This window comes from Toxorhynchites rutilus, chromosome 1, assembly GCF_029784135.1.
Source record: "Toxorhynchites rutilus septentrionalis strain SRP chromosome 1, ASM2978413v1, whole genome shotgun sequence".
Taxonomy (NCBI): domain Eukaryota; kingdom Metazoa; phylum Arthropoda; class Insecta; order Diptera; family Culicidae; genus Toxorhynchites; species Toxorhynchites rutilus.
The window spans coordinates 124,974,868-124,998,036 of record NC_073744.1 but is presented as its reverse complement, the minus strand read 5'-3'; the positions used below and the strand labels follow the sequence as shown (position 1 = coordinate 124,998,036).

At 38.5% G+C, this 23,169-nt stretch overlaps 1 protein-coding gene across 3 annotated transcripts in view; it reads left to right on the top strand.

Annotated features, from left to right (window-relative positions):
• LOC129761284 (ubiquitin-conjugating enzyme E2-17 kDa) overlaps nucleotides 1-19,832 on the top strand; it is a 37,099-nt gene extending 17,267 nt beyond the window's left edge. For all 3 annotated transcript variants that reach the window (XM_055758999.1, XM_055758998.1, XM_055758997.1), the window contains 3 exons: nucleotides 3,813-3,844; nucleotides 17,950-18,133; nucleotides 18,213-19,832. In XM_055758999.1, coding sequence (XP_055614974.1) covers nucleotides 3,813-3,844; nucleotides 17,950-18,133; nucleotides 18,213-18,352 — 356 coding nt within the window. In that variant the 3' untranslated portion in view covers nucleotides 18,353-19,832. The remainder of the gene's footprint in view (nucleotides 1-3,812; nucleotides 3,845-17,949; nucleotides 18,134-18,212) is intronic.
• The last annotated feature ends 3,337 nt before the right edge of the window (nucleotides 19,833-23,169 follow it).

Here is a 23,169-nt window from a genome sequence, read left to right as displayed (position 1 = left end):
GGCAAATCGATCGGCCGCTTCATTCCCTGCGGTGCCGCTGTATCCGGGAACCCACATGAGCACAGTGTCGGGCAACAGGTACTTCCTGACGGCCTGTATCGGAGACGACCAGCAGCGGCTTAGAGGACGGGATTGTGATTACCTCTAAAATGCCGGCCACCTTTGCCAAGAAGAAATCAGTCTGTTATTACCGTCGCTTACCCCAAATCCAACTCCTGATGGTCCTTTTGAGCCGTCCGTATACCTGATTTCGTGGAGGCGGTATTTTTCTGCTATGATGGCCTTGAAATGTTCTGGCAGACTGACTGAGCTCACCCCGGCTCGGGAGTCGTTCCTGATACCGTTCTCCACGAGAGTCGTTGGGAACCTCCAATCGTTCGCCCCAAACCAGGATTGTTTTGCCACCGGGGGAAGGTTGGAATGCACCACCCGCTGCAGGATCGTGTTGCTAAGGGCGGTCAGGTGGGTCTCCCCCCTACCGCTGGTTTTCGTCATTTTCAACGTCAACGTCATTTTTATGCAAGGCGGCGCATTAGTAGTAGTTGACTGTGTTTGCCCTATGTTTGGGTGTATTCTAATGTAATTATCAGATTATAGTCTAATAAGAATATTCGGGATAACAGGAAAATCACAAAAAGAAATACGAAATTAAGAAATACGAAACAAATGTGAAATAATATACATTTTATTCTGAGATTGTCTATCTGTCCTATGAACAGTTTGAACAGGCGGACGAGACGCCTCTGCCTCAAACAGCAAAGTTTTGTTGGTCACCTTGCTTTTATCCATTTTTTTTATTAGGAATTGACCGCAGATCTTCGATCGGGTTCAGATCGGATGATTGTGGTGGTCAATCCACCAACTTCACATGAGATTGACGAGGATAGGAAATCGTTTTGTGTGCCGTATGCTTTGGATCGTCGAAAAATCCAATCCTTCAGCAAACCGTTCTTCCATGCTGAGCTCTTCAAATTGTGCATAAGGACATCGGTATCAGGATTATTATACCATCGATCTGAACCAGGTTTGCAACACCGGACCAAGCAAAGCACCCCCAGACCATAATGTAGTCGCCACTGTGTTTCACTGTCTTCTGAACATTCCGAAAAGCTGGGATTTGCTTTCTTCTGACCACATCACCTTTTTTTCAGAACGAGATTGGCTTGTGGACGTAATTATTGGCGAACTCACAACGTTTGATCTGGTGTTAACCTTATGGATTAACGGTCGCCAAGACGCAAACTTGCTCCTTAATCCTTGTTGTTATAGTCTCAATCGCACTGTTCGTTTCGTTCCGTTTATAGTTCTGCTTGTAGCTCTTATGTTTTTCCGCACTTCTCTGACGATTCTGGCATCATCCCGGTCCGTTGTCAAGCGTTTGCGTCCACGTCCACGTCCTATCCGTTCGAAAAGCGTACCAAGCTCTTGGTACTTCCTCCAAGGCTTCTGAATCGCACCAATGCTTACGTTGTACTTGATCGCAATGTTCGGAAAGGATACGCCATCTTGCCGGTCTTTAACCATTAGTTTCCGCACAAAAATTTCGTTATTATAATCAGCAAGAAAAACTTATAACAACTCGCGAAACCATTATCAGAGCCAACAAACTCAATCTGACTTTAGAGAATTATGAAACCCAAACACCGAAAGCGTACAGAAATGTCGTTCTCCTGTATTTTTTTTTGTGCCACACTCAATGAACATTATTCATTTGTTCACAAATATGATCAAATCTGGCAGAACCAATGTACAAATCTTGTACTGCAATCCAAGACCACTCTACTATGATATGAAGGATCCTAAAATAGTATTCTCGTTTTGATTGTTTCGGATATTAATTCCTAGTATGTAATGTCCATCTTGCGTGTATCAGACTCCTTCCTCCCATTTGCGTATGAAGACTTGATTTTTTTCAAATTAATTTTCTTCGGAACATCCACTGTGAATCCACTGTATTTTTTATCGAACTTTCAAAAAACTGTTTCAACTTAACCGCGTGTGCCTTACTCCATTACATGGAATCCACATTTGATGCGTAGAAGTTAATATCTCTTCATAACATGTATTTTCCATACCATCTGAGATTTCCTCACCATTTTCACTTCACCCCAATGGAACACGAAGTTCAATTCCGCCAGCGCGAATTTCAATTGGACTAACAACGCCTATTACGATGTCACTGTAGATCATATCAATTTTTCTCCGAATTTTCCCATTTTTGTTAAAAATTTCCCAATTTTACTTGCCGTATGATTTTTATAATTTTTTTTTCATTGCTTCTGAATCGTAAACTAGAAACATTGTAAAATGAAAAAAATCTCATATTTTCATTTATATCTCAAGTACTTGTATAACCGAGTTCTTTGTAAATATTCCAAACATTTCTTCCGTTTCTATTAACACGTTGAGTGCCATGGTTTTATAGCGACTCTATGGAAAATTTTAAACGTATTAGGGCCATCGTTTTTTTATCGTAGTGGAAGGTGGCTTATAAGCTTCTATTCTTATATTAGACTGACGCAGTCTGAGCGAAAACTGGTGACTGACGTGGCAATCAACGTGTTAATCACGCCGATTGAAGTGTCATCAATTAACTGTTACAGTGATCGACCTCATTCGTGTTTGTCATGGTGTAATAAAAATATTTTTAGGATCCCCCCGATTCTTCATCTCCATTTACATTTTGTTTAATCCCCACACCCACGTAGTGCAATGTGTATTTTGCATTCTAGATAACGCAGAACATCGTGTCATTACTTCCTTTCGTTACGGAACTCAATGAATCATTCCAAGAAATGCATACGTGACACATAACTACAACAATATATGTTAGATATTAACCACGGTTTAGCTTGTTATTGTCCTGAAAATGAATTTCGAGATACATTAGCGAGGGATGCATATATGCGATCATGTGAACCTCTTGCTCACCGATCTTGGTTTCCAAAACACCATCGAATAGTCTTTGGAACAATTTCCAGCATTTTATACCGAGTAGTGCAGCAAACTCGTGCGCTGTTTATTCCTTGCTGTCTCATCATTCATGAACACACAATTTCAATCACCTGATTCGATTGTGTGGATGAAAATGTGAAAGGGAAGCACACAAACAACGTAATCGTCACATACAACAAAAAAAAGACAGCTTGGAGTAGGTATGACGTTTTCCGAATTCGATCGGGCGGTGGAAGGCAAGAATGAACGGGGCGGGCATCTGGGTGCGTTTCTGGAAGAAAAAAAACGCGAAAGAAGAAACCACGTCAATTATTAGATGCGTCTATCGCGCAGAGACAGAGCACATGTGATTCGAACCTCATGCCACCATTCTCTATACAAGTGCGGGTAATCGCGGGAGAGGTGATAATTAAAAGACGGATAGCTCTTTTAATGCAGATAATGCCTCATCCATTCTAGCGCAGATTTTTTTTTTGGTAAATTTTTTAAATGAAGTTCTTGTTTCTATTACAAATTTCTAATAATTACGTGCATTGATTATGTTGCACGGTGGTCGTTTCATTAATTGATTGTCAGTAATACATTATTCTCTATACAATTGATACACAATCGTCATGTCTGAGTTGTGATTGCTTTGAGGCAGGCTGAAATGGCGCTTTGTTTTTGTGTGACCTATTTTTTTTCGTCACTTGTCACATTTGTAAGCACAATTTGCATTTGGTTGGACTGTCACTTTCTTATTTCCAAGCGGAATTCATAATCGCGAATACAATGAACGATGTGAGAGGCACGTAGAAGATACCATAAACAAAATCATGTATGATGCCTAATATTCCTTTTCTTTTCTATATTTGCAGTATTTCACTGGCAGGCAACAATTATGGGACCGGTAAGTTCACGTCACTGCTCCCGAATCACCTCCAAGTCTCTTTACACGGTCATCCCGCTCATTGACTGTGTCCGTACGTTTACTCCCTTGTATTGAAATTGAGAGCAGGAAGCAGAGCATTGGCCGTTACTTCCGATTTCTATGTGTCGCGGTTTTTATATTTAGACTTTTCAGCTTCAAGAGGCAAAAGCAAATAGAAACGAAAAAATCTTGACCACGCGCTCGCAAATGTCGAACTTGACTCTCGACAATTAATGTTTTGCGAGGCAGAAGCGTGCTTGAGAGATGGTCAATTGTGGCTAGCAGTGATAGATTTGCATTATTTTTGTCCTGGTGGCTGTTGTTGCTGTAACGGGGAAGTGATCGGATTAAAGCTCAATTCAGTTCCGATTTGGGTGATTGCCAGGCGATAAATGAGTGATGATCGGTGGCAGAATAATCATGGCATTGATTAGTTGGTCATGTGAACGAAAACGAAAGCGCCGATTTTCAATGCGACTTATCAATTAGCAAATCTTAAATCGGTATCAAAAATGCAACACGTTTGTGAATTCCAATGATACATTTTTGTATTCTAAAATAAGTATCTTTCTCTGCTTGTTGAGTGCTTTTAACATACGAACCATAGATATTTTTTCCCAAAATTGCTGACAACATGCTTCTAAGGATAACATGCAATGCTGCAGTGTGTACGTCCACAACAGCGTAAATTTTGAATAATTGAATATCACGTGCATTTCGCTGCTTGCTATCATCACCATTCTGCTGCCTGCCATTGTCATCGAGTCCTGACGGTGCGGTACTTTACACAAACTCTGGATGATATCGATTTTTCACTTCCTCATCGTTTTCGATGCTAGTAGCAGTAGCAGCGCTGTGTACCGCTCAGAAAAACACGCATTGGGCGATTCGGTACAACTGACTTGCGTTAAAGCTATTTATGATCGGTCGAAGCCAAGTCAGCTGTTTTATGGTCTGTTTTGAATACTTCATTCGATGAGCTGATAAAGAGTTCGTGCTAGCCGCGTCGAATATATGGAATATATGTGTGGCTCCATAAATCCTTCATTTCTAAGCTGCTTTTGACGTAGGACTATGTCTAATCGGAATATATGGGGGGTAAAATCAAAATTTAAACACTGAGCATGTAGGAAACAAGTAGTCCTACTGAAGGGGGTCGGTGCCAGATTAAACCGAAGCGGATTGAAAGAGTCGCCTTGGAATAGTCCTCACCTTATCTGCAGCGTTCTAGACTGCAAAACATTTTTCTCATCACTGATGTGTAAAAACCCGTCTCATCGCATGCTGTAGGAACCTAACGACTTCGGAATCAATTTTATAGAGCTCCTTTACCCGGACGAGAAACGAGTGAGGTATATAATCCTTCCTATAGTCGATATATGTCATACTTAGGTTCCGCTGGTTATTTATCGCATGGCTGACTATGGCTGCGTCGATGATGGCCTGATCTTCGCAGCCATGCTTTTTTCCTGCATCATTTCTGCTCTTCTGCGATGATGTGATCTTTTTTATACCATCTGTTCATTTTTTTAGGGTCATTTAATAATTCAGCTGTAACAGAGCCGAATTTATTAATGTACATTTTTATCCTACGATAATTTTGTTTAATATTTCGCAGAAGCCATTTAGGCGTAAGAGTATCCCTATCTTATCGATACACATGTTGTAGATCCCACAATGCTGCCCTTTTTCGGCGTTAGAATATTCCTATTGTCCGAGTGTTCACAGTTGGACCATACACAGTGGGACTGTTGATATGGGGCATTGTTGTGTTATAAATAGCACCAATTACCGATACAGCAGACTGTGATGTGAGCGATAGGGGCTGTCCACATACCACGTGGACCTGAAAAGTACGATTTTAGACTCCCCCTTCCCCTTCGTGGACAAGTGTGGACATTTTTATACCCCTCCCCCTGTTGTCCACGTGGACATTTTTCCTTATTTTACTAGAATAATTGATAAAATAAATGAAATGTGCATAAATTATGTTTTAATTCTTTTTTTTTCCAAAATATATATTTTTATATGAGCCTTGAATATGGCGTTAGCCTCCCGGTGCCGGGAGTCCAATACTTTGACAATTTTTCTTATTATCTATGTTAGTAATATGTAACCGATTACTCGCGGTTGGGTCGAGGTTAGTATTACAAGTGTTTTCGTGATTGGAATGTTGTTGTCTTCAATGCTCTGTACGTGTGCTCGACACGGGATACTTCCTATTGGGATGCAGCTGACCATTAATCAGCAACGCCCCCCTAGTCTGTAACCCATATCTAGCGTGGTTCATCTTACTCGACTCGAGGAATCCAGGATAGAATGGTCACTAGCCGGCGCAATCATCAGTTCGTGTAGAGTTGTCATGAGCGGTACAACCTTTGGCTCTTGTTGAATGTTCAGTGGACTGCACAACCTTTGGCCCGTGTATCTGTAAAGAGTGTGTGTATGTATTGCCGCGACTAAGTAAAAGTTTATCGATCGGATAGGAGGGATATGAAACGGGGACATAACGAAGGAAACATCATTAAACGTTGACATCGGCGTTTCTGAGGAACAGGTATAGATGAAGCAGAAGATCAGGATCACGGCTACCTAAGGTATCCTGGACGGGGATATCCGATTGTCTGCCTTGTGCTCTCAGTGCTCTAGAGAGCTGAGAGCGAGCAGCATGGAACCGGATACACGACCAGACAACATGCTCGATGTCGTGGTAGCCATCGCCACAATCACAAAGATTGTTTGCTGCGAGCCCAATGCGATAGAGATGCGCGTTTAGGTTGTAGTGATTGGACATAAGCCGAGATATCACGCGAATGAAATCACGACCTACATTCAATCCCTTGAACCATGCACTCGTCGAGACCTTAGGGATAATCGTATGTAACCAACGACCGAACTCATCTTCACTCCCCATGCGCTGCCAACTTACGAGCGTGTGCTGACGAGGAATGTGAAAACATTCGTTATAAGCAATTTGCCTTTAAAAAAGTGTGCCTTCTGAAGCACCCACTACAGCTAGCGAGTCCGCCTTCTCATTCCCCGGAATCGAGCAATGAGAGGGAACCCATGCTAAGGTAATCTTGAATAATTTTTCGACCAAAACACTCAATAGTTGTCTTATTCTTGTTAGGAAATAAGATGAGCGTTTATCAACTTTCATTGAGCGGATTGCCTCTATTGAGCTGAGACTGTCTGAAAAAATAAAATAATGGTCGATGGGCAGTGTTTCAATGATCCCTAGAGCATAGTATATCGCACCCATTTCAGCGACATACACGGAACAAGGATCTTTGAGTTTGAAAGAGGCACTGGAATTTTCATTGAAAATTCCGAAGCCAGTGGACCCGTTTATGAATGAACCGTCAGTAAAGAACATTTTATCAGATCTAACTTTACCCCCATATTCTGCCGAAAATATCGGCGGAATAGAATCTGAGCGTAGATGATCTGGGATTCCATGGATTTTTTGTCGCATGGACAGATCAAAAATGACAGAGGAATTGCAAAAGTATGGGAAGCAAACTTGGTTGGAGATGCCTTGTGAAGGGTGCACGTCGTGGGTAAGGTACTCATGGTATAAAGACATAAAACTTGACTGAGGAGTCAGCTGGAGTAGATTTTCGAAGTTATCAATCACCAATGGATTCATGATCTTGCAACGGATGAGAAATCTGTAAGATAATTCTGTGAACCGAAGAGTAAGCGGGGGTACTCCTGCCAAGACTTCGAGACTCATCGTATGTGTCGAATGCAAACACCCCATTGCTATACGCATGCAACGATATTGTATTCTCTCCAGCTTGAGAATATGAATCCTGGTAGCTGATCGGAAGCAAAAACTGCCATATTCTAACACTGATAATATCGTTGTTTTGTATAACTGAATGAGGTCTCCTGGATGGGCACCCCACCATGTTCCGGTTATTGTTTGGAGAAAATTGATTCTTTGCTGGCATTTCTGTTTCAAATACGCAATGTGTATTCCCCAGGTACATTTAGAGTCAAAATATACTCCAAGGTATTTGAAAAACATCGAGTGCCTGATCGTTTTGCCGGATAGGTGAAGCTGGAATTGGGCGGGTTCGTGCTTCCTAGAAAAACCACCATTTCGGTTTTCTCCGTAGGGAATTCGATACCCAGCTTGAGAGCCCACGTGAACAGGTTGTTCAGGGTATCTTGCAAGGATTTTTGCAGAACGGCGGGATTAATACCCGTGATGGAAATAACTCCATCGTCTGCAAGTTGTCTCAACGTGCAATCACTAGTTAGACAATCATCTATATCATTGACGTAAAAACTATACAAGAGGGGGCTTAGGCAGGAGCCTTGTGGTAGGCCCATAAAACTGTATCTAGAAGATTTCAAGCTGCCATAATTGAAAAACATGTGCTTTTCTGAGAGTAAATTGTACAGGAAATTATTCAGAATTGGTGAAAGTCCACGATTATGAAGTTTCTCTGAGAGAATTTCCATGGAAACTGAATCAAATGCCCCTTTGATATCGAGGAAAACGGAAGCCATTTGTTCTTTGCGAGCAAATGCGATTTGGATTTCAGAAGATAGCAGCGCGAGACAATCGTTCGTCCCTTTACCTCGGCGGAAGCCAAACTGCGTATTTGTTAAAATAAATTGTTCGCTTCAACCCACTTGTCCAAACGAAGTAGAATCATTTTCTCTAACAATTTACGAATACAGAATAACATTGCAATCGGCCTATACGAATTGTGATCGCAAGCCGGCTTGTTAGGTTTTCGTATGGCTATCACTCTCACTTGCCTTCAGTCATGTGGGACCATATTCAGCTCCAGAAACTTGTTGAACAAGTTCAGCATTGAGAATTCTATTCAAGTTTATTTGTTTCAAATTTTACTAGCTGTACTCTGTCACGCTTTGCTGTGGCACATTGAGGTTTCATGGCAGAGAAACGATTAGCAAAAGCATATGTTTCGTATGAGTTGAATTTTCGATACTTGAAATACTTTGTTTTTATATTATCTGCGAAGATATAAGGTCTATCTTGTTTCCCAACACGGAAACGTGCAAAATACAGTTGAACAATCCGCATCCGAATTTAAACAACACAATTGCAAAGATTGATTTTGAGTAACGCCAATCGAATAAAAATAAATGGATTTAAAATAATTATCAGATACAATTTTAGTTCACGATTTTTTTAAATACTTTCAAAAAATATGTTGCTATCACATAGAATACATATACATATACACATATGTATATATATACATACATATACAATACTAGAAAGTACATTTACGTTCACAGCTTTATTTCAGAAGTGTGTTTATTCCATCTGGAAATGATAAAGCTTCCTGAGGTGTGTTGTATATTTTGTCATAATATGACCCCATCAGTACCGAACTGTTCGAACGCACACAAACGCACAGAACAATTTTTCATACATCTTTTTTTTTTATTAATAAAAAATAATTTTAAGGAAAGAAAAAATAAAGTAGGAAGCATTCACTGATATCTATAGATCTACAGGAGGAGTAAAAGGTGAATTTAAATTTACATCAATGTTATAAATAATTGAATAATGAAAACCCCGATATTCTTTAGGGTAAATATTTCTGTATAACAACATTTATAGGTAACATTGATCTTCAATAGATTCAGTTTTTACAATGAAGTGATCGGAATTTGAGACAAAGTACTTCAATTTGGTTGATAAAAACAATATCATGCCTTTTTAGAAAATTAGTAAAAACCCATAAAAACACAAAATTTGCAGTTTCTTCGTTACTCCTAAAAGATACTTGGTTCCATTAATTTGAATATTTTAAACTGCATTCATTTTACGCGTAAATTATGTATGAAAAACTATACAGACATTATTATCCTAAGACTAACTGTTCTCGATATTAAACAACATGTATAGAAAGTTATATCTCATGAAAAACCATTTACGCATACCATGAAATCTCAACCACAATCGCTTGGAATCGTTTAATTTTTATAGTTTTGATTTATGGGCGTCTATGCATGCTCCGTAACTATGAAAGTTCGATCAAAGGAAGTTTACATGATATATTTTTAGAATATAGATTCCACTGAAAAAGTTCAATGATATGAGAAAAAAATATAAACGTTTGACTGGGCTGCACTCTCAGGCGGCTCGATTCGTTGATTGATAAATACGGAAAGTTTTGAAATTCTTAAAAATGTGACAGATTTTATTTAATTTTGAATGTATAGGTGATTGTATTTAAAATATATATTCGTTCTTCCTGTCCACGTGTATTAAATCTGTACCCACTCTCCCCTCTCCGTGGACTAGCGTGGACAGCTTTCTACCCCTTAAAGTTATCCACGTGGTATGTGGACAGCCCCTAAGGGACTGGGATTACCGTTGATTGTTGCGTGGACGTAGTAGCTAGAATAACACACGAAGATGGTCAATTGAGGGTCCTGAGTTATGAGCTCATGATCGTTCTCTTAGCTCTGCTTTGGAAAGCATCCATATGGTAAGGTTTTGACATCAAATGATAGCTTAGTCTATTAGCTATCACTTACTTTCAATTACATTTAATTGTGTATAACTTTATTGGGCCATAAATTCGTGTTAAAGCAACTATTCGCGAGAAGTACATAACCTAACAAAAAGAAAAACCTTATAAAATTCGAATATATGCAAACTTTTCTGCAGTATTACTTTGATAAAAGATCATACATTGTGATGCAGGAAAAAAAACATTGGATTGAACCTACCACCGGAACAAAAATATAGGTGTTGGCCAATATTTTGTTTGGCAATTTTAATTTTTTTTTCATTTCCCGGAAAACTGAAGAACGGCGAAAATAATAAATTTCTGCAACGCCATAAATCAAAATTACACCAATGGTTTTGACGTAGGACTACGTCTTTCACAACTGAAAGAAATGGTATGATGAACAATTCATTCGAAAGATAAAATGTCTACGCGTTATATACTTGTTACTTTCTCATCCAAAAACTTGTTTCAATAGTCTTAAAATTGCTTTTAAAACAGGCTATTGAAATCACCAATTGGTATATAAGCGAGCGGCGCTCGGAAATCCACTCAGTTATAATTGAACAGCGATTGGAGCATGTTATCGCTGTTGTGGTGAAGCTCTTCGTTTATCATGAAAGCGCGGATAAACGGTGTCACCAAGAGAGTGTTTGTGCACCTTAGGCCAGTAGGGAATCCATCAGGAGGAAAGTGATGCCACAAACGGTTCCCCGGGAAGAGATCGGAGCAGCCGTCACACACACATACACGCGTGGAACTCTTCGTTTGGATGCCATTCAGCATCGAGAAAATTCCGGAAAGATTCAATCGTTGCTGAAACATACTCTGCCAGTTCCTCTGGGAATTGAAAAATACATTGATGCGAAAGAGTTTATTCTAATGTTTTCTATCCATACAACATTACAACCAAATACATTTGGTTTTGTGATTTTTCAATCAATCGCAATTAACAGGAAAGCTTCTGAAAATTATTCTTCCGTAGGAAATTTTCGTATCCAATATCGTACGCGCAACGGAAAATGTTTCGCATCGCGAAAATTATATAATTTTCAATCGATTATTGCTCAGTCGCCGGATGTTTCAAACTCAGAGGGTTCATTCCCCTCTAGTTTGCCTTCCAAATTGCCATCGTAAACACCTTCTCTCGATTGAATCACGCACAAAAAGCATACTTAAGCGATATTCTGGTGGTGAAACGCATTCAATTTTCGTGAGGACATCGACAAGGCAACATCGTAATTGAACGAGCTGTTTGTTTGGAACTGTGAGGGAGGACATAAAAGCCGAGCCATCAGAGGGAGAAGAGAAGGTGACCAAGAGAGTACCAGCATCGAAAAACGGTTCCCCGGGAAGACATCGAAGCAGCCGCCACACACACACACATACACGCGCGGAATTTTTTTCGTTTGGATGCCATTCAGCATCGAGAAAATTTTGGAAAGATCTAATCGTTGCAGAAAAATAATCTGCCAGTTTCCTGGGAATTGAAAAAAACATTCATGCGAAAGAGTTTAATTTAATGTTCTCTAACCATATAACACAGCGACCAAATATTTTTCAATCAAATGCTATTAACAGGTGGTTATCGAGTTAGCATTAACCACTGGTGGATTTCGAGAAGAATCGAGGAGAATCCGGAAAGATGTCGTTGCTGCAAAATAATCAGCCAGTTTTCTATCCATATAATACTGCGACCAAATACATTTAATTCTGTGATTTTTCAATCAAGTGCAATTAGCAGGAAAGCTTCTGAAGATTATTCATCCCCATCAGTAGGATATTTTCGTATCCAATATTGGATGCATAAACCTTGTACCTCCAACGTAACGCTCTCGTTTTCGAAGTCCGCCAAATATTCATTTATTCATTCATTCAGAATGAATTCATTCAACTTCAAACAAATATTCACTAAATCAAAGATAGTCCTACGTCACCATTGCGGTTATACCATACATATAACCCACTTCCTGTTTTTGTTAAAAAAATAATTTTTACAACTCGACCGTTTTTTGACGTAGGACTACGTCTTTCATTTCTATACCGGGGTGTGAAATCAAAGTTTCGAAAACGAAAGCGTTACGCCGGAGACCGAGATTTTGAGCGTTAATAGCTCCTAAACAACTGAACGAAATGGTATGATAAACACTTCATTCGAAAGATAAAATGTCTACGCGTTCTATACTTGTTACTTTTTGATCCAAAAACTTGTTTCAATAGTCTTAAAATTGCTTTCAAAACAGGCTATTGAAATCATATATAAGCGAGCCCCGCTCGGAAATCCACTCAGTTCTAATTGAACAGCGATTGGAGCATGTTGTCGCTGTTGTGGTGAAGCTCTTTCGTTTATCATGAGAGCGCGGATGAACGGTGTCACCAAGAGCCTGTTTGTGCACCTTAGGCCAGACACGAATCCATAAGGAGGAGAGTGATGCCACAAACGGTTCCCCGGGAAGATCTCGAAGCAGCCGCTACACACACACACACACACACACACATACACGCGCGGAATTTTTTCCGTTTGGATGCCATTCAGCATCGAGAAAGATCCGGAAAATAATCTACCAGTTCCTCTGGGAATTCCAGTATCGAGGAAAATGTGGAAATATCTAATCGTTACTGAAAATAATCTGCCAGTTCCTCTGGGAATTTAAAAATACATTCATGTGAAAGAGTTTATTTGAATGTTGTCTATCCATGTAATACTGTGACCAGATATGTTTCAATCAAGTGCTATTAACAGATGGTTATCGAGTTAGCATTAACCACTGGTGGGCTTCCAGTATCGAGGAAAATGTGAAAATATCTAATAGTTACTGAAAATAATCTGCCAGTTCCTCTGGGAATTTAAAAATACATTCATGTGAAAGAGTTTATTTTAATGTTTTCTATCCATGTAACACTGTGACCAAATACATTTGGTTTTGTGATTTTTCAATCAATCGCAATTAACAGGATAGCTTTTGAATATTATTCTTCCCCATCAGTAGGATATTTCCGTATCCAATATTGTATGCGCCCGCAATCGATTATTGCTCAGTCGCCGAAAATTCCGAGCTCAGAGAGTTCATTCCCCTCTAGTTTGCCTTCCAAATTGCCATCGTAAACCACGCCTTCTCTCGATTCAATCACGCACAAAAAGCATACTTAAGCGATATTTTGGTGGTGAGACGCATTCATTTTTCGTGAGGACATCGACAAGACAACATCGTTGCTGAGGATGCTGGACGGCGAAGGATCGAGATCTGCCCCGAAAACGCGAGCAGTTTGTTTGAAACTGTGAGGGAGCACAGAGAAGCCGATCCTTCAGGAGAAGAGAAGGTGACCATCGAAGCAGTCGCTACACACACACATACACGCACGGAATTCTTTCCGTTTGGATGCCATTCAGCATCGAGAAAGATCCGGAAAATAATCTGCCAGTTCCTCTGGGAATTTAAAATTACATTCATGTGAAAGAGTTTATTTTGATGTTTTCTATCCATGTAACACTGTGACCAAATATTTTTCAATCAAGTGCTATTAACAGGTGGTTATCGAATTAGCATTAACCACTGGTGGGCTTCCAGTATTGAGGAAAATGTGGAAATATCTAATCGTTACTGAAAATAATCTGCCAGTTCCTCTGGCAATTTAAAAATACATTCATGTGAAAGAGTTTATTTTAATGGTTTCTATCCATGTAACACTGTGACCAAATACATTTGGTTTTGTGATTTTTCAATCAATCGCAATTAACAGGATAGCTTCTGAATATTATTCTTCCCCATCAGTAGGATATTTCCGTATCCAATATTGTATGCATAAAACCTTGTACCTCCAACGTAACGCTCTCGTTTTCGAAGTCCCCCAAATATTCATTTATTTATTCATTCAGAATGGATTCCGATTCAACTTCAAACAAAGGATCACTGAATCAACGATAGTCCTACGTCACCATTGCGGTTATACCATAGATATAACCCACTTTCTGTTTTTTAACAAAGTTCGATAGCTTATGCAATGTTTATTCTAATTTGCATTGTTAAATAGCGCATTTCATTAAACTTACCTTAAAGGATTTGAAGTTCATTTCAATAAATGTCAACAAAGAATATACTTCGCAACTGCGAACTGAATTGTATGAGTATAGAAATGGTAATTGGCTTGATACATCAAGTATTCTCTCCATAACTCGATACATCCCTAACTCGATGGGCCCTTGGATATAGAGTTAGGGATAGTCGACTGTGTATACTTGTGGGTTATTAGGCTTGGAAAAGTTTGAAAAAAGCGTGAATGGTTTCGAAATAAAAGTCTTCGTTGATTACTAAGACTAAAAGTGAATAAGTGACACTGATACACTGAAAAAGCGAACGAATGATACTGATACAAAAGCTTTAATTCTTTTGGTGACAATTCCGGCTAATAGTTTAAATTTTATGGAAATAATATCTCTCAAAAATTCACATGCGATATTATACTGAAATATCTTCACCTATTTCATAATAGGCCGTATGAATAAAAACAAAATTCACCTTTACTTTACTTCATTCGAGCAGTCGAGCAGTGAGATTAAGTTTTTACTACGTTTGGTATGAATAAAAGAAACAACAAAGTATTTACTTTTCGAAAATGGATGTTTAGCTTATTTCGTATGAATAAAACAGCATTCATCAAGTATTTACTTCGTTATTATCAAGTATGCTCATGAGCATACTTTGGATATGAAAACACTATCATTCGTTTTGATGTCATTTCCGATTTATGTTTAATGCTGCTATCTTGCGCTTGAAGTTAAACAAGTTAACGATCCGTATTGATGGCATTGAGCTTCGTTTACTAGTTTAGGGGAGCGTAAAAAAATTGATTGATTTTCAGGCGGAATGAACACGTTTTCAAAATTTAAATTATGAATGAAAAATAACCTTTACGTACCAATTTGGCATTCTGTTTAAATGAAAAACACTTTTGTTTTCAAGTGGTGAAGAAATCTTGTACGAATATTGTTTTTGAAGACAACTTTATATTATAATGAAAAGTTTCAGTAATGATGTTGGAAATGTATAGACAAAGGGTTAAATAAAAGTCGGAAAAAAGTGTTTTAAGTGATTAAATAACATGATGTGAACATTTTCATTCAAATTTCAACATTTGAAAACTGGCTTCGTGTCTTCTAATATGATAGGTATTACACTAACGAGATAGGGACCCAAACTATGGTCCCTAATTGAAAGTCGCCACCAGACGTCGACACTATTCCTTTTTCATCGCGAATTCACGATTTGTCCAAAAATAAAACGTTTTGAAACGGAACCTAAACAATCAGTTGATAGATGTTTGACGTAAAAACTATGTTCGAATTCGAAAATCAAATTAGTAAAGTAAACTTTTATTCATACGGATTCAAGTAAATACTAGGAAAGTTTACTTTACTTGGAAACGGACAGAATAAGTAAATACTTTTTTTTTATTCATACGACCTAATGTCTTCAAAATGTCTTCACATAATAGAATGTCTTCGCAGTAAGCCAAATGTCTTTAAAATGAAGACATGTCTTCAAAACTGGCATCTCTGTCTGACACAAACATAATTTTCATAACGGTTTAGTCAAAGTTCCGTGCGTAGTGACGTGTTTTTGACGCTTAGGAAGCTTCCGGAAAATGAAAGGAAAGTAAATCCCAACACAGATCCGAAATTTGATTGTACGTGAATGTCAGCGTAAAGAGTTCCAACGAAACATTGCTGAGAAGTACGGGATAAACCGTGGTGCGGTCCAGCTGTTCATTCGGAGGCATCAGATGTTCGGCATTGAAAAAAATTCTTTTTTGGTAAAAAGCGAAAAAAAATGATTTTTTTGCACCACCATAAAATGGAAATGAAAAAATGAGAAAAATATGGGTCTAATATTTTGCGATACGTAACTTAATTAGTAATTTTCACTAGAGTCTAGGAGCCACTATATCGGTTTGACATAGAATGGGTGTTCAGGGCGGACTCTATAAAATACAGTTTTCGATTTCTTTTCACTGTATATAATTAAATCTTGTTTATAATTTATAGTTTTTTTTTGTTTTTTGAATACAAACGTATTTTATTATTGATTGATCTCCTTAAAGTCAGAAAACACTTTTCTCACATAAAAAAAATAAATTTATCCAGAATCCCTCAGTAATTGATAGATAATCATATTTGATTAAAAAAAACCTCTACGAATATGGTCGAATTTGAACAATCACAGAGTTATAAAACTTTTTTTTTTGTTTCGGGCTCTGTTATACTGAAATAACTAATATTTGAAAAATAAAACAAAATCTAACTGTATAAAGCCAACTCTCCCTAACTCGATGTTCTGAATATTTTCCCTGACTCGATGGAACTCATAGCACAGCACCTTTGATTTATTTTACAAGCATTCTTCTCTCCGTAATTCGATGGTCCTTCGGATATCGAGTTAAGGAGAGTTGACTGTATAATCGAGTCTTAAATTGTATATAATCGAGTTCAATCTGTATATGAAAACAATTTTACATCTCTGTCCTCAAACAGATTGTCAACACAATGCGACGTTCAACGCGTCATTCTAAGTCCAGTTTTAAACTGTCCAGACACCTTTATGTTTACACAATTGCGCTACAACGTCAATTAGATGGAAGTAAGCAACTAATGCAAGTGAGAAGAAATTAATTTTAAAAACTTTTAAGGTGACTGTCACAATGGCGCTCACTTTTTTCATCTCCCTCGTTCACCCCTCGCCCAATATTCAATCTTTTTGCGAAACAGTTTGTAGAAAATGATCGTTTTCGCACACTTCCCATCAAGTAATATCAACCAAACTCTAATCGATTACTCACAAGATATTAAATTTTCATCTGCCGTCGCAATGTTTAATGAAAAACGTCGGGAAACTCGAGCTAGTGCTCTGAAAGTTAAATTTTCAATTTTCCACAATGGTTTTGTTTGTATTGGTGAATTGTGCATTGTATTGCAGAGTTCGGAACACTGTTACTACTGCCTCTGCTGTCAGAGTTCAGAAAGAAATACAGAAATTTCATTCGACTTGCACTGCGGTCACGCGTATTCTAGCTTGCCACTCAGAATACATTCAATGTGTGTTACTTGGCATAAGAAATCTCAACTAAGTATTAATAATGACGCAATTAATACCTACGTTGAGACGGCGAAAGTTCCACTGGGAACGTGATTGCCATTCAAGATATCTAACAGAGGAAATGTTCATCATACCTCAGAATACTGGTTGTAAACAACTTAAAACTAATGTGGTTTCAAAATTGAGTTTCTACAATCATATATTGAAACGATAAACTGCAGATGGAGATCATATCTGACTGAGACGTGGCAGCGGTATGAGATGCAAAGCAAACTATTGAAAAATGCTCGAGAAAAAATAGTCCTATATCAATTTTGGAGAAACTTTCCGATTTGGATTATTATTTCAGGCAATGAACAATTCACAACAATTATGTTATGCTTCGGCCGCTCTCGTTCGATGTGCCTATATTAAGTATATTTTTTCCTCTTCTCTATTTCATGTGATTTCATCGCGCGCCGGATGATGACGATGATCCCTGCAGCCAGACAGTCCGTACCAAGGAGGTGTATTCTTCTTAACCATACATTTCCCTACAGATTATCCATTCAAACCACCTAAAGTGGCTTTTACAACACGCATATATCACCCTAATATAAACAGTAATGGTTCGATCTGCCTCGACATTTTACGATCTCAATGGTCACCTGCATTAACTATATCGAAAGGTAAGTGAAATTTTGTTCGGTTGTTACTCTTTGCAATAAGCCTAACATTTATTTACTTTTTTTGCATACTCCTTTCCAGTGTTGTTGTCGATTTGCTCTCTGCTATGTGATCCAAATCCAGACGATCCACTCGTACCAGAGATTGCTAGAATATACAAAACAGACCGGGAAAAATATAATGAGCTTGCGCGGGAGTGGACAAGAAAGTATGCTATGTGATGCGTTCCAGAAAATAATCTAGAAATCAACAAAAACAACAACCAGAGAACCAACCGTAAATACAGCAAACAACAACCACTTGTATCAGAATTGCTACTTGTACTACTCCTTCTACTACTGCTCCAACCATTGCCACCAATCCACGAGATGATGATTGGCAATAATACTGATGAACGTTGTAATGATCATGCCGGCAGGAACGGTGGCGATGGCAAGTTTGGTTGTAGCGGCCGTAGCAGCAGTGATAGTGTGACTCCCCTTACTTTTACCACCAACACCACTCCCAATAGTTTCCGCCGTCGATCCTTTTCCTCCCGTCGTCGTCAACGTCGTCCGCTTACTATCCGCAACTGTCGTCGTCATCAGTACAGAGGAGATCAGGGGCTAGATGGACGAACCGAATACCGAAGAGATGAGCAACAGCAGAAACAAAACAACCAATATGCAAAAAATACGTTTAACATTATTTATTAATGCATACCAACAGAAACAATATCACGATAATCAGCTGGACATCAAGAACATCCACAAGAAAAGGATCCCTGTAACAGTACTGCAGAGAAGTTGGAAAACAAACAAAAACAGTAAATAAAAATCTATTGATTACTCGTAAAAAAACAACAATAACCGCTGGAATAATCGTTTGGACGACATAAGTGCGTGTTGGTTCATCGAACTTTTTTCGAATCTTTCCGTCTGCAAATTGAGAAGCAAACATATTTGATCAAACTCTTGATCTGATTTTTGTTCTTCTGTGATCTTTCCCGTTGTCAATTTCCATTTAGTTTCTTTTTCACGTGGAATGCAAGGATTGTGTGTCGAATTGTACCACTTTTGTCTCGATTCAAAGATGAGTTTTCAAACCACATTGACACAGTGTGGGCGACTTTCAACATTTTTCTGAATTGTTTTTTTTTTGTATCAATTTATTAGGAAATATTGCTAAAATTATGTATTGAATCGGAGAGAGAGGAGAGGTTCAGTGTTACGTAATATTTTTTTCATTTTTGCTAGAAAGTGCTAGAACGTTAAATCTAAATCACATGCGACTAAAATTGTGGAGAATTAAGACAAATATACTGAAGAATAATTTATTACCTTATGTTTTTGCTTAGAAAACTACTTGTCGTACTATAAAGAAACAAATAAAAGAACATCAGCAGATGCAAGTTAATTAAATTCTGTCGAGATACAAGAGTCGTTCATTGAGCAGCAAGGGGAGAATGCAGATAGATGAAGATGACCGAGACTCATGAAGGAAACTCAATGAATTAAGTATAAACAGTAAACAAATGTCGTGTGGAGTAAACGGCGGAAAATTGACGATAAAAGCTGAAAACAACAGATTAAAAAAAACTATAATTAATTTTTATTAGTCTTTTTAATTAGATTAATTATAACTATTACTGCTACCTTATTACTAAACACATGAAAAAAATATTACTGGAAGTAAAGCGAAACAAAGAAGATACAAAATTCATATGGTACGTGTGTTTCTGTGTACGAACAAATTTGTCTTCTTTGATTTCTCCACCCTGTACCTATATTGCGCCAACGTTCTTGAATTATACATGCATGTATTGTGGGGATATGTTTGCACTTTATATGTTGGATTGAAACATCGCTTCGATTATTTTGTACCATCGCGTATAACAACAGCGATTGCCAGTGCTAACCATTAGCATCGAATTTTCGAACTAGCAGCAGCCCTTCTCGGACCTTCGAATGAAATGTTTATTTCGTCAATAGTAGTGATGAAGCATATTATATGAAATGAATACGGTAATCGTTCGCTAACTGGTCCTGGTTTAACTGGTCTGCTGTTTAACTGGGCGAACGTTGACTGGTCTTTGGACCAGCTGAAAAGCAGAATTTCGGCGTCGGCGCAATATTCAAATGAAAGATTTGCTGTGAGGGGCATTCGAATGTACACCCACACCTCGCTATACGGCCGCTCCTTATACGGCATTTCGCTATAAAGGTAATATTATATTATCAGGCACGTAGCGTAACCGGCACGGCACGTTTCATGCAAGACAAATATTATTGCGTGTGTTTCAAATGTGTAGGCGTATATATAGCGGAACGGCTCCGGACATACACAGCACGTTTCAGACAAATGCATGAAGGAATTCTCGAAAAGAATATTTTGCCGGTGCCGGGCACGAGCTACACGGGCGAGTAGCACCATACATACAAATCAAACGTCGATGTTCGTGGTATGGGTGCGATCGTCGCTCTTCGGTACGACATCGGTTCAATCATCAGTAGCATTTCTCCGCTCCGTCTGCGCTGCCGGTCCCTACAAAAAAGTTGCTATGCCTGATGATATGAATACATCATGTATTTGTCCGCCGGTGTCGATACGTGCCGGTAACGCTACGTGCTGGATAATATAAAACGGCCTTAACGGCCTCTTCAATTCAGGCATGTTTTCGATTTACGGCCTAAAATGTTTCGTTGTGACGGCAACAAAAATGTGAGGATTGGTTCAAAAATCACTTTTGTACAGAAGTGAAAAAATATTTGCGAGACAATCACTTAAGTAACAAAAAAATTAGGTATGTATATATACACTAGGGTGCCAATGAATGTATGGGAAAAAATCGACCCTAAAATTTCAAAAAGTTACCCTATACAAAATGTCCACCACTTCGAAAAACACCCTATGCCAAATTTCAGCTCAATCGAGCTAAAGGGAGAGTGGCGCAAAGCGGCCAAAGCTTGAGTTTTTTGAAAATCGTAAAATCACCCAAGGGGAAGTAAAAGAAATCGGGGTTTTCGGAAATTTTTTGTTGATGCCAAATGTTTTAAAATGGCATGAAACGTCGAGATCTAGTGTCATCTTGAAATATTTTTTTTGTCAAAAATCGGCACTCTGGGACGTTCTTTTTTTTCAGAATACGATACGAAAAGTATGGTTTAGGGTACCAATAAAAGCAGTGATCTCGATTTTTCATTCGGGACTTGCTACGAAATGTTGATTTGCACAATAATATACCCTATGCAAAATATTTTTTTTTCGAAAATCAAATTTTCAGGCGGGAAAACGAACAAGTTTTTCAAAAAAACTCAAATTCAACGTTTGTAACACCAGTAAATGAAGTTCTTGAAGGTCATTCTCTGACAAACGAGAAGAGAATGTCCAAGCCGCTCTTCTTTCGAGTCATATGGTGAACTGGTTGATATACAGTACGAAGTGCTTGCCGGAAGTTACGAAGGTGATGTGGTCTTTATGAACCTGCGATCAGCCCATTATGCCAAAAGATCACTGGAGGATGGATCGGCTGGGGATAGCCCGCCAACCTTCCCAACATCCCCCAGCTGCGACCGATAGAAAACATTTGGGCGCATGGCCAAAATGGAGAGACAGTCGACCACCAAAGCCACGTAAAAGAACACGTCGACATGCATATTTTTATCGGCCATGGTTGAGGCTCCAGCCAACTTACGTAAGGCCGCCAAGCGCTTCATTTACGATACTTCATCAAACAACCCTGCCTCTTCCTGTCCCGTATACACTAGTTCTTCCGTCTTATTTAACACGTTAAGCCCTGACCGAGCTAGGGGACCAAAGATGAACTTTTCGTCTGACTCACGTTGGCCTCTGTGGATCAATAGGGGAATTTTATAAAAATAATTTTCTAATTTTGTTGCTGTCGTTTCCATTTGACACTCTCTAAAAAAAAAGTCCACTGACGGTGCGTTGAAACCAGCTTAACGTATCAATCTTTGAAAGCATTGGAAGCTCTCTTGAACAGTCTACCAAACAAAAATTGTTTTGAGGTTCATCCATTTAATAAAATCAACATGATCAAATTGTAATATTGAAATATATTGATATCGCGAGACATTTTCGTTTCTTTTGCAAAATGCGGGACGTAATCTTACGCGGGACATTTTGTTGAAATGCGGGACGTCTGGTCAGTTTAAATTACACGAACAACGCGAATCAAAAAATTTATTGAGGTTCTCCTCGATTTTATTTGACGTTTAACATGCCGGACCAGTTAAAACGCGAATGTCGATAACATCCCTTTTCGCCCAGTTAGTGGATGTTTACTGTACTTTATTAGTATGGAACTATAAATCTGTGACACATTATTGCACCAAGGATTGTATCATGCTCTAGAAATATCAACTATACGATTCTTCTAGGGTTTACTTGAGCGTGATCCTGCTGATGAGGAATGTTCTGCATTTGTATTAATTCGCATGTTTAAAAATTTCATATTTGCTCGATCTCTTGTACCACCGCTCTGTGATTGTGGAATCTGAGAGGAATGTACAAATCAACACGTTGAGTCCCGCGTCAGTCCCTAGGAGAGCATTGATCACTGGTTTCAAAATAAGGAAATAAAAAAAATAAATGGTAGTCGAATTTCTTGCTACAGTGCTTCTCATAATGATAAGACCACCGATATATTTGAAGATTCATGGAAGATGGATTAATTTCCGGGCTTTTTCTTTAACGATAAGTGAAACGTACTTCTAAAATATGCGTTTTCAATTCAAGGATTTTTTTTATTGTAAGAATGATTATTTTAAATGTTTTTTTATAAACTTAGAGTTTTCCTGAATTAATGATGCAAATACGATTCAAAATCGTAATTCACGATACGTACCTCGTGAAAAAAACGGCGTTAATTGGAAAATCCGCGTAAAAAAACCATGTCACCTAATGATAGATATCAAATGGGACTATCTTTACGTAGAACGGAAGTAAAAAGTTGAGTGTTGCTCGCTTCCGAATACCCGTAGTTTTTCCTGCAATTTCGTTGGTTACTGGTAGCTATAGTTCGGTTTTCCTCACGAAT